The sequence below is a fragment of the Primulina huaijiensis genome, chromosome 8 (assembly GCF_012295235.1).
Source record: "Primulina huaijiensis isolate GDHJ02 chromosome 8, ASM1229523v2, whole genome shotgun sequence".
NCBI lineage: Eukaryota > Viridiplantae > Streptophyta > Magnoliopsida > Lamiales > Gesneriaceae > Primulina > Primulina huaijiensis.
Genome location: NC_133313.1, coordinates 16,565,559 through 16,578,767, shown reverse-complemented (window position 1 = coordinate 16,578,767; position 13,209 = coordinate 16,565,559). Strand labels below are relative to the sequence as shown.

Genomic DNA, 13,209 nt, shown 5'->3' with positions numbered 1-13,209 from the left:
CGAATTCCACAAAATCTCCTTGAATTCCATAATTCCAAACATATTCTATGGGACAATATGATTAGCTTCGATCTTCCTTGCAGATATAAATATGTAATATCCCAAAATGGATTGTTTAATTCCTTTCTTGAATGTCTGGTCAACCAAAACTCCCATTTGATTAATTTCCCATCTGGAGCTACATATAATTGTATAATAATATTTTTGTTAAATATCTAAATAAATAATATATTTTATTATGAATAAGTTGAAAATTAGCATTAAGTAGGAAAGATCATTTTTTTGTTAGCTGAGAATGTACTGACATGTGTCATCACTTGTACCTCACTATACTCATTATACACTCGGATGGTTTAATTTCTTCATGATTATTTCTCTACCCTAAACTAATTCATGAGCTGGAAGGGGATTCTTGACGTGGGATTGAGCTGTAATTGAAAGTGCCGTTTCTCTCTTTTTCTTTTATTGAAATTGAAATTGAAATCTATCTACTTATAATATATATACATATATATATACCTCTCTTGCCTCCATTTCATTCCCACACAAGAAATTAAATGAGAAAGAAACTTTAGTAGCACGTACAGACAATCATGGGATTCACCATTTCTTCATGTTTCCTGATTGTGGTCTTGCTTTTGTTCTTGATCTTTGTCTTAAATTACATGCTCAAAGTCTTGTCCTTTGGCCATGTGCGATTGCCACTTCCGCCGGGCACAATGGGTTGGCCTTACATTGGTGAAACCTATCAACTATATTCACAAAACCCTAATGTCTTCTTTGCCTCCAAAGTCAAGAAGTTAGTGCAATTTCAGTTTTTTTTCTTCCATGCCTAGCTAGGACCTGAGCATGCATTTGAATTACAAAATATTTATGCCGGATATATTTGAAATGTTTTTCGCGATTTTTAAATAAAAGTTTAAATTCAACAATGATGAATTTAAATATGATCTTAACGTACCAAAAACATCCAAACAATCAAAGTTGATTTGAAACAAGGGGTTTAAGAATCGACTGAAGGGTTTCTTGATTTGATCACTTGAAAGCAGGTATGGTTCCATATTCAAGAGTCACATATTAGGATGCGCTTGTGTGATGATTTCAAGTCCAGAGGCAGCAAAAGTTGTGTTAGTGTCCAAATCTCATCTCTTCAAGCCCACGTTTCCGGCTAGCAAAGAGAGAATGCTGGGTAAGCAAGCCATATTCTTCCACCAAGGAGATTACCATTTGAAGCTCAGGAGATTGGTCCTTCGAGCTTTCATGCCCGAGTCAATCAAAAACATCGTACCGGACATCGAGTCATTGGCTGTTCGATTCCTTGAGTCATGGGAGGGAAAATTGATCACCACTTATCAAGAAATGAAAACAGTTATGTCCTAGTACTTGATACATACATGATCTTTGATTTTTTATTTTAAAAAAATAGAGTTCCCCTGTTTCTTGCACTCAATTTTCAAATCTTGACTGTCGAATTGGTTCTTGCAGTACGCATTCAACGTGGCGTTAATTTCAATATTTGGAGAAGACGAAGTTCTGTACAGAGAAGATCTAAAGAGGTGCTATTACATTCTTGAAAAAGGATACAATTCGATGCCAATCAACCTCCCCGGAACACTTTTTTACAAGGCAATGAAAGCTAGGAAGGAATTGGCACAAATCTTGGCCAAAATCTTGTCACTCAGGCGACAAACAAAAAACGATCACATCGATTTACTCGGATCATTCATGGGCGAGGCCGAATGCCTAACCGATGAGCAGATTGCAGACAATATCATCGGTGTCATATTCGCAGCTCGAGATACCACAGCTAGTGTCCTAACATGGATTCTCAAGTTCCTTGTTGAAAATCCAAGTGTTCTTCAAGCTGTCTCTGTAAGTATTCTAATGCAATCCTATCGGTTACACGATTCGAACAATTTCTTGTGCGCAATCTTTTACATATCTTAACTTTAACAGGAAGAGCAAGAGGCCATTATGAAATACAAAGAAGAGAAGGAATTGACTTGGGCAGATACCAAGAAAATGCCAATCACAACAAGGGTTATTCAAGAAACACTTAGAGTTGCCTCTGTTTTATCTTTTACTTTCAGAGAAGCTGTTGAAGATGTAGAATTTAATGGTTAGTTTATTTAATCATTCGGGCAACAAAAATCGAGACCCTTTTTAGATTTTTGAATATTTATCCTCACAAAAACTGATTTTGCAGGATACCTCATTCCCAAAGGATGGAAAGTATTACCGCTCTTCAGAAACATTCACCACAGTCCAGACAATTTCCAGGAACCTGAGAAATTTGATCCTTCAAGATTTGAGGTAAAGTTATATACATTTACCGTATCTTGTGGCACATGAATTTTGATAAATAAATTATATATATATAAATCACATTGTTTATTTATATTTTAAAATCTTGGCACGTCCTTATCTTCCATGATTCTAGCGTATCTATTCTATCCCTTTGATTCAGCAGGTTGCTCCGAAACCCAATAGCTTCATTCCATTTGGCAGCGGCGCCCACTCCTGTCCTGGGAATGAGTTGGCCAAACTTGAGATACTGGTCCTTCTGCACCACCTAACCACCAAGTACAGGTAAGTGAGTGAGTGACTTTTGATTCAAAGAATTCTTTGTACCCATCAATTCTGCATATTTTATTTAATCTCAAAATCATTCTTTATCATCGAATATCATGGAGGATTTTTAACGAGCACATGTCAAGAATATATACAAAACATGTGTATAATATAGTCCTTCACAGTCAGTTCGACACTAGCAGATGGGTAAATATCATATGATCTTATGGTTGTATCAAAGAAATAATTGCTTGTGCATAAAAATAACGTAGTTTGATGTATACTGTAGGTGGTCTACGATGGGGCAACAGGATGGAATTCAGTATGGACCCTTTGCTCTTCCACGGGATGGTTTGCCAATCAAACTCCAACCATTTGCCCGAACATAAATATTCAAGAAATTATTCTATATTTTCTCGAAGAATATATGATTGAAGGAAAGAAACCCATCAACCAGAAGAAGATTTCTGGTGGAAATTAGGCATTAAATTTAATAGGGTTTAATTAAAAATCCATGGTTTGTTTCTGATTACTCAAAATTGAAATTGTGAGGATATATTATTAAATTTAAAGATCAATGTAATTTATAGGTAATTTACTTAAATTTATTTAAGGAAAATTCTAAGGATAACACGACATGTTTTCTTAAACATTAATTTAATAGCATCAAAGTTTTAAACTTAATGATTTCATTTTAATACTACTAAATTTAAAAATATAATTTATAAAATAATTTTTGTAGAAACATCATTATTAATTATATTAATAATTCATTTGAAATAAAATATAAATTTTATTACACTTTTGGAGAATTAGAATGATGTAATCCTATTTTTAATTTATTATATGTTGGGTGGTACAATTATTATCCTTGTGAAATGACGATTAAAATCAGGCACTGGACTATTATACGTTTTAAAATTTTAAAAAAAATTGAGTTTCGTTATTTTCACAAAGTATAATTTTTGATGAAACGATAAACAATTGATCTTATAATTGTTATCAATGTTATTTTCGAAATTTCAGTTCTAGTTTTCCATTTTCTTAATTTTTGTGTGGCGTAAATATCCATTTATATATTGAACGTNTCCCACACTCCCGGTAAGGGATACGACAAGTATAAAAGTCTATAAGGATTTTAAACAAAATATCTTATGACACCTCATTATAATATTGTGATATGATATACATAATTATTTAAAACATTACTAATATTATATACACCATATTATTACCATAAAATTATACAAATACATACATTTATTTTCTTATACACCAACGGTCATAAACGGTAACAAAACGGCTATTTTTGCCATATAAATATGATCTCACAAACACATTCAATCACTCCAACTTTCTCTTCTTCTCTAAAATTATTCTTCATAAAATTTTTGAAGAAAAAGGAAGATGTCTTTCACAAAGTTATTTTTAATTACTTTGGTTATCATACTCACGAGTCTTGTATTTATCGGAGAATATCCTCCTCCTGTGTTTTCTTTATTTTTACGAATGCTTGTACTTGTTGTTTATCCATTACTTTGTATTGCAATATTCATTAACTAATAAAATGCATCATAATTCTTTTTAGTACAACCATGGCTAACTTGGCAAAGCTCGAATTCATTGCACTCGACATTACGGGAAAAAATTATATGCCATGGACTCTCGATGTAAAAATACATCTTGAGTCATTGGGTCTAAGCGAGACTATTAAAGAAAATGGTATATCTTCATCACAAGAAAAAGCAAAAGCTATAATATTTTTGCGCCGACATCTTGATGAAGGTTTGAAATGTGAATATCTCATCGAAAAAGATCCCATGGCTATGTGGAAAGGATTAAAAGAAAGATTTGAACATATAAGGGAAGTTATACTTCCGACCGCCCGTGATAAATAGAATATGTTAGATTCCAAGATTTTAAGAAAGTAAGTGATTACAATTCGGCGATGTATCGAATAATCTCGCAATTAAAATTTTGTGGACATGAGGTTACATAATCAGAAATGCTTGAAAAAACATTTTCCACGTTTCACGCATCAAATATAACTCTACAACAACAATATAGAGTGCGTGGATTTGCGAGATATTCTGAACTCATCGCCTATCTTCTTGTGGCGGAAAAGAACAACGAGCTATTAATGAGAAATCATCAGTCCCAACCCACTGGATCAACAGCATTTCCAGAAGTAAATGCTATAAGTAAAAATGAATTTAAATCTGGAAACCAAAATCAAATTCAAAGACAAGGTTTTGGTCGAGGTCGTGGTCGTGGTCGTGGTCGTGGACGTGGACGTGGACGTGGAATTGGTCATGGTCGTGGTCGAGGCCGTGGTTTTGAAAACAATCGAGATAGTTATTTTTACAACTCATCTCAAAAGGGAGTCACAAACCACCCACTAAAAAGGCAACAAGAGAACATGAGTGTTAATGAAAATCACTCGAAAAGATTTGAAAGTTCTTGTTTCAGATGCGGCACTCCAGGACATTGGTCTCGTATTTGTCGAGCCCCCGAGCACCTTTGCAAGCTCTATAAAGAATCGATAAAGAGAAAAGAAAAAGAGACCAACTTCACTGAACGCAGTGACCGTTTGAGTAATTCAACTCATTTTGATGCTGCTGATTTTCTGAATGATTTCTCTGGAAATGATCAATATGTTGGTGGGATATAAATGAAAAATATTGATGCTGCAGATTTTCTTAATGATTTCTCTGAAAATGAACAATATACTGGTGGAATATAAATGTACAATAATTTATTTTTCTTGTATTCATCTGATAATGTTTTATAGTGTGTTATATTTTTAAATATGTATTGTATTGTATTTTATTTTTATAAATGTATTGTTAGTAATTTTATTTCATTGCATATTTTTTTTGAAGTTCAAATATGGAAAATGCTATGAACAAAGCTGAAGTTTGCATACCTGATAGTGGTACAACGCACACTATCCTCCGAGATAAAAGATATTTCTTGGAACTAAAACCAACAAAAACAATGGTGAATACAATATCAGGTCATGTAGACTTGATTAAAGGATGTGGTAAAGCACAATTTTTGTTACCTAATGGTACAAAATTTTTGATCAATGATGCTTTATATTCACCACAATCGAAAAGAAATTTGTTGAGTTTTAATGATATATATTCCCATGGGTATGATACTCAAACAATGAATGAAGGGAATGAGAAATATATGTGTCTTACCACATATAAATCAGGAAAGAAATATGTGATTGAAAAACTACCAATGCTCCCTACTGGATTGCATTATACACATATACGTCCCATTGAATCAAACATGGTAATTGATAATTCTTCAATATTAACCAATTGGCATGATCGATTAGGACATCCTGGTTCAACAATGATGCGAAGAATTATAGAAAATACACATGGTCATCCATTGAAAGACCAGAAGATCTTTCAGAATAATAAGTTTCAATGTAAAGCATGTTCTCTTGGAAAACTTATTATAAGACCATCACCAGCCAAAATCCAAACTGAATCACCAATGTTTCTTGAACGTATTCAGGGTGATATTTGTGGACCAATCCATCCACCATGTGGACCATTCAGATACTTTATGGTATTGATTGATGCCTCCAGCAGATGGTCACATGTATGTTTATTGTCAACTCGAAATGTTGCATTTGCAAGATTACTTGCTCAAATAATAAAATTGAGGAATCAATTTCCCGATTATACAATCAAGAAAATTAGACTTGATAATGCTGGTGAATTTACTTCCCAGACTTTCAATGATTATTGTATGTCTATGGGAATCATTGTTGAGCATCCTGTTGCTCATGTACATACTCAAAATGGATTGGCTGAATCATTGATTAAACGTCTGCAAATGATTGCTAGACCAATGATTATGAAAACAAAGCTCCCTATTTCTATATGGGGACATGCAATTTTACATGCTGCTTCATTAATTCGCATCAGACCAAGTGCATATCATAAATACTCCCCATTGCAGCTTGCATTTGGTAAAGAACCAGACATTTCTCATCTGAGAATTTTTGGATGTATGGTGTATGTGCCTATTGCACCACCTCAACGAAAGAAAATGGGACCTCAAAGAAAGATTGGAATTTATATTGGTTATGATAGTCCATCGATCATTCGATATCTTGAACCACAGACAGGCGACGTGTTCACAGCACGTTTTGCTGATTGTCATTTTAATGAGGAAATCTTCCCAATGTTAGGGGGAGAACAGAAACATACCGAAAAAGAAATTACATGGTATGTATCATCATTGTTACATCTGGATCCAAGAACAAAACAATGTGAAAAAGATGTACAGCAAATTGTGCACTTGCAAAGAATAGCAAATCAAATACCAGATGCATTTGCAGACACAAAAGGGGTAACTAAATCATATATACATGCTGCAAATGCCCCTGCTCGAATTGAAATTCCGAAGAAACAAATTGAAGATAGTCATGATGTCATTAAACGCCTGAAGCGTGGAAGGCCAGTTGGTTCCAAGGATAAAAATCCTCGAAAAAGAAAATTCATAGAGAAACACAATGATCACAAAATAGAGAATGATGTTCCTGAAGAAACACATAATGATCACAAAATAGAGAATGATGTTCCTGAAGAAACACATGATGATGAAAATGTTTTGTCAGAACCACAAACTGACGAGAATCATGAAATCTCTATCAATTATATTAATACTGGAAAAATATGGAACCGAAAAGATATAGAAGAAATTGATGATATATTTTCTTATAATGTGGCAATCGACATCATAAATGATAATGAAGATCATGAACCAAAATCTTTTGGTGAATGTAAAAATCGGCAGGATTGGATAAAATGGAAAGATGCCATCCAGGTTGAATTGGATTCGCTAAATAAACGTAATGTTTTTGGACCTATAGTCCTTACACCTGAAGGTGTAAAACCTGTTGGATACAAATGGGTTTTTATTCGAAAGCGAAATGAGAAAAATGAAATAGTAAGATATAAAGCTCGACTTGTTGCACAAGGTTTTTCTCAAAGGCCTGGAATTGATTATGAAGAAACGTATTCTCCTGTGATGGATGCAATTACGTTTCGGTATTTGATTAGCTTGGCAGTATCTGAAAATTTAGAAATGCGTCTTATGGATGTTGTTACAGCCTACTTATATGGATCACTTGATAGTAATATATATATGAAAATCCCTGAAGGATTTAAGATGCCTGAAGCACAAAGTTCAAAACCCAGAGAATGTTATTCTGTGAAATTACTAAGATCATTATATGGGTTGAAGCAATCCGGCAGAATGTGGTATAATAGGCTAAGTGATCACTTGATGAAAAAGGGATATGTAAATAATTCAATATGCCCTTGTGTTTTCATTAAGAAAACAACATCCGGATGCGTAATTATTGCTGTATATGTTGATGATTTAAACATCATTGGAACAAATAAGGAAATTCAAGAAGTTGTGTCATACTTGAAAGAAGAATTTGAAATGAAGGATCTTGGAAAAACCAAGTATTGTCTGGGTTTACAAATTGAACAAAAAGAATGTGGAATATTTGTTCACCAGACAAATTATACAGAAAAGATCCTTAAACGTTTTAATATGGACAAATCAAATCCTTTAAGTACTCCAATGGTTGTTAGATCATTAAACATAGAAAAGGATCCATTCCGTCCATGTGAAGATGATGAAGATATTCTTGGTCCAGAAGTACCATATCTAAGTGCTATCGGTGCCCTTATGTATCTTACAAATTGTACAAGGCCTGATATATCTTTTGCCGTAAATTTATTGGCAAGATTTAGCACATATCCAACAAAGAGACATTGGAACGGAATTAAACATATATTCCGTTATCTACGAGGAACGACAGACTTGGGACTTTTGTATTCAAAAGATGCTAATCCAAGTATAATTGGTTATGCCGATGCTGGATACTTATCTGATCCACACAAAGCACGTTCTCAAACTGGATATGTATTTACTCGTGGAGGCACTGCAATTTCTTGGCGTTCACAGAAACAAACACTTGTAACAACTTCATCAAATCATGCCGAGATTATTGCACTACATGAAGCAAGCCGTGAATGTGTGTGGTTAAAATCAATGACTCAACATATCCAAATCTCATGCGGATTATCATTCGACGAGAAGCCTGTGATACTATATGAAGATAATGCTGCATGTGTTGCTCAAATGAAAGAAGGATACATAAAAGCGACAGAACTAAACATATTCCTCCTAAGTTCTTCGCATTCACCAAGGAGCTTGAGAAGAATAAATATATTGATGTTCGTCACATTCAATCAAGTAAAAACTCACCAGATCTCTTCACAAAGGCACTTCCTACGACAATATTCAGAAAGCACATATATAATATTGGGATGCGCAATCTACGAAATCTGTGAAGAATTGTTCGTGTCAACATGAGGGGGAGTTTACGTGACTGCACTCTTTTTCCCTTACTATGGTTTTTATCCCAATGAGTTTTTCCTAGTAAGGTTTTTAACGAGACTGTATAAAAACACGTAATGAAGACAATCATTATGATCATCATCACAAGGTGGAGTGTTGAAAATGAATATTGAATGTTGAATATTTGAATATTGAATGTTGAATATTTGAATGCTGAAAATTAGGTAAAATTAGGTGTTGAATATTGAAATTTGTGTGTGATAATGAAGGTAATGATGTAATTTATTTTTGGATTATTTGTAAAAATTTTCTATAAATAGATCTCTCATTTGTGAAGAAAATCACAATTGAGTTGAGAGAAAAATATTATAAAATGTGTAGTGTGATAATTTTGAGTGTTTGAGATTTTTATTTTTTATCGTAAATTTTTATTTTTTCAGAACAAACGTCAAATTATTGAACTTTTCAGATACATCTTTTATGTTCTCCATGAACTGCCAAAATTTGAATTGGTCTCTTTCACAAATGAACATGTCACGTCTGTATGTATTATGTAATATCATCGTCAACAATTGCATCAACATCGACATTTATCGATACTTTTTTTTATTGATATTTTATTAATGGACAAACATATTAATGAAATACGTTTAAAAAAAATTGTATTTTTGGTAATATATATTTGTTAATTTACAATTTTGGTCATCTATGCTATTAAATTTAAATCTTAACCTTGTATTTCAAATTTTTGCAATTTTAGTTATTTTTCATTATGAGTGGAGTATGTCTTTTGTGAGACGGTCTCACGAATCTTTATCTGTGAGACGGGTCAACCCTACCGATATTCACAATAAAAAGTAATACTTTTAGCATAAAAAAGTAATATTTTTATGGATGACTTAAATAAGAGATCTGTCTCACAAAATACGACCCGTGACACCGTCTCATACAAGTTTTTGTCTTATGAGTGATGATGTGATACTATGATGTCAGCATCATAGTAGCTCCGAGCATACACACCAAAAAAAATTAAAATTGTGAAAAATTATAAAAAAAAAGGGACTAAAACAAAATTTTAACAAAATAGAGGATTAAAATCACAAAAAGAAAAATATACATAATTAGGGAGGGAAAAATAACGAAATCACCATGCCGAAAAATATCAAAAATTTCGGTACGATATGATAATGATAATGATAATGATATCGAATTTATCGATACGATATCAATATAAAATTTTGAAATTTTCGGTATATCGAAATATCGAAACAATATTTATAGCCTTCTTTTTTCTTGCTGGAGTAAAATTTTATCTAAAGTTTTTGTAACCACATTGCAATGATTTGTCTACTTTTGTCCTTTTTTTTCAGCCGTCAAGTTTTTTTATATGATATAATATTGATATCGTACAAACATCTCGATATATCGTAAATATTTGATATAATCGATATATTGATGTATTATATCGAAATCTCGATATGGTAATATAATTCTTTTCATATCGGAAATTTATGTACCGTAAAATTTTTGATATACCATACGAAACCACCCCTATACATAACCAAACATGCAAAATTAGCTAAAATCAATTATAAAACATAAATGATAAGGAATGGACATCCCAACCGTGCAGCATACACACATAAAATCAATCATCATCCTTTCACTATAATGTGTTGTTTTTATTAAAGTGAGTCGAATTAAATTATTTAAATCAAAGTTGCTATTTTTGACGTTACTTCGCAATCAAAAAATCCATCACAAACCAACACGTTTCTTATTACATCCATTAAAAGAAGTAAAGCAAACAAAGTTAATGAACCTTCTGAAAAAGACTAAATTTAGATACCGAGGATGACATTATTCATCCCTAAATAAATATTTTCTAATTTTAGATCTAAATCTACATACAAATTTGAAAACCCATAAGTATAAAATATTAAATAATATTAAATAACTTAAGAAAATCTATAAATTCAACATATATTACTAAATCTATAATCTCTACATACGAAAATCTATAAATTTGAATCTACAAAAATTTAAATCATGCATCCATCAAAATTAATAGGCCATCATCAACTCATTTCAGAAAACAAGAAGCCAAAATCACACGTTCTTTTACAAAATTATTTAGCACACACACATATATATATATAATGCCAAATTAAACATATTAAGTATGAAAATAAATAAAATGATTTCGATGAACAAAAATTAAATAATTAACCCATGGTGATTGTATTAAGAATATTTAATGAAAAATAAAGCCTCAACCTTTTGGTTTCAATATTACAATAATTTAAAATATTATTTAATAAAATAATAAAAAATTTTAATCGTCTTCTAACACTTCTAAATTCATTCTCCAAAACAATACTCGACTTATTAATTATAAGTAGGTGTGTTCAACTATAGTTTGATTCGATTTTAAATAAAAAATTGAACCAAACTATATTTTATCGGTTTCACAAATTTCAAACTAAACCAAACCATGAGATTTTTTTATAACAAAACCAACCCAAATCATTAATTTCAGTTTGGTTTGATTTGGATAACTAATTTTAATTTTCACAGTAACTTAGTGTATGAGAAATTGTAATTTTAAAAAAAATAGTAATTGAAATTTGATACAATGTCAATAAATATTTTGTTTGACAGTGAACTATAAGATTATAAAGAAAAAACCATATATTAAATTGCTTATACAGGTTACAAAATTTTGCAACTCATAAGAAACTTAAATTTTAATGATTGTAGTTATTTTATTTGTGCCAAAATATGCAATAAATAAGTTTTCAACGAAAATGAATTCTGTTAAAGCATGACATAATAAAAACTAAAAATCAAATAAAATATACATATATTCCAGAAAAATCATACAAAATTTTAAAAAATTATTATATGCTTTTTTTATATTAATATAATCTATTTGAATTGGTGTTTATTTTTAACCAAAACTTAAACCAAATTAATTTTTATGGTCTGACTAAGTTTAAAACCAATCCAAACCATAATTATCTAAAAATCGATCCAAACCATGCAGTTTTTTTACAGTTTGATTCAATTTCTGAACACCCCTAATTAAAGCTTTAAATTCACACACTGAATAAATAAAACAGACTTGAATGTTAAAGAGCAAGGCAGGACCAATATAAGAAATTACAATGAAATATTTATATAAAAAATCCCATTACTGCTTTGATTTTTCTTTTTTCCCCTTATCTTTTTGTTTACACTTTTTGGTACTATAATATAATTAACAGCTGGCAGAAAGATAGTTCAATGATCCACTGTAAACCATGTCAAAAAGTCAAGTGTGACATTTAAATAATAGTCACAAAATATCAGAACACATGCATGTGAAAATAAATGTGATATCAAATAAGATTAGTCAAATGTTATTGATGGGTGGTTAGATTAAAAATGAGCATATCCGAAAATAAAGAATGAGTGTCAGCAATTTTAGATATTTTAAAGATGGATTTCGATAATCAGAATTATTACTTACATCTTGAAAACAACACACACTCAAAGATAAATAAACTAAGCATTACCATGCGATAGAGAAATTTCAATTTCATAGGACTATAAGTTTCGCTATCTATTAACAAAATAAGATCAAGAATCGAATAGAATTCGAAAAGGGTCCATATTTAACTAATTCTTAATTCTCAAAATAAATAGTTAATACTTTATCAATCACGTCAACATATGGGCAGAAAAACTTACATTTTATATTTTAAAACTAAATAAGAAATATAAATAAAAGGCGAAACTCGTAGTCTTGAGTTCAAATCTCACATGTTAATATTAATTATATAAGATGGAAAATTCTCCACCAAAAAAGATTGAATTCACGTTTCATAGGGAAAATTTACTTGAATTTGGAGTGGGAATGAATTTTAGATTTCATGAAATCTAGTTTATAGAGTGTTTAAGACGCAGGTGGACACAAAGTACAATAATGAGAAAAACTAATCAAACTCAAGCAAAATTTAGAAGCGAACGATTGTTTGAAAACGTGTTGAGGACAACCAACCCTTCATAATTGTACAGGCAGGTGTTGCGATTTCTATGTTGTTTGGTCAGATTAGATTAGATTAGCTTAGATTCTTGCATGGAAATGGAAGATATTTGCAATAATTTTCCTTTTTAAATACGTCTACCCAACTACGTGCAGATTCATATTCTTAATGCATAAGCGGATCTGGATACATTAGGTGTCATGCA

At 31.5% G+C, this 13,209-nt stretch overlaps 1 protein-coding gene across 2 annotated transcripts; it reads left to right on the top strand.

The window, feature by feature from the left end:
• The first annotated feature begins 539 nt into the window (after nt 1-539).
• On the top strand, nt 540-3,201 carry LOC140983125 (abscisic acid 8'-hydroxylase CYP707A2-like). 2 transcript variants are annotated; one of them, XM_073450040.1, is made up of 7 exons: nt 540-799; nt 1,050-1,368; nt 1,486-1,872; nt 1,957-2,119; nt 2,207-2,313; nt 2,468-2,589; nt 2,861-3,201. In XM_073450040.1, the coding sequence occupies exons 1-7, from the start codon at nt 594-596 to the stop codon at nt 2,958-2,960; spliced, it is 1,404 nt and encodes a 467-aa protein (XP_073306141.1). In that variant the 5' UTR covers nt 540-593; the 3' UTR covers nt 2,961-3,201. The 2 variants fall into 2 exon arrangements, with proteins under 2 accessions (XP_073306141.1, XP_073306142.1); XM_073450041.1 differs by having other exon boundaries at nt 2,471-2,589; nt 2,861-3,200.
• Nucleotides 3,202-13,209: the final 10,008 nt, after the last annotated feature.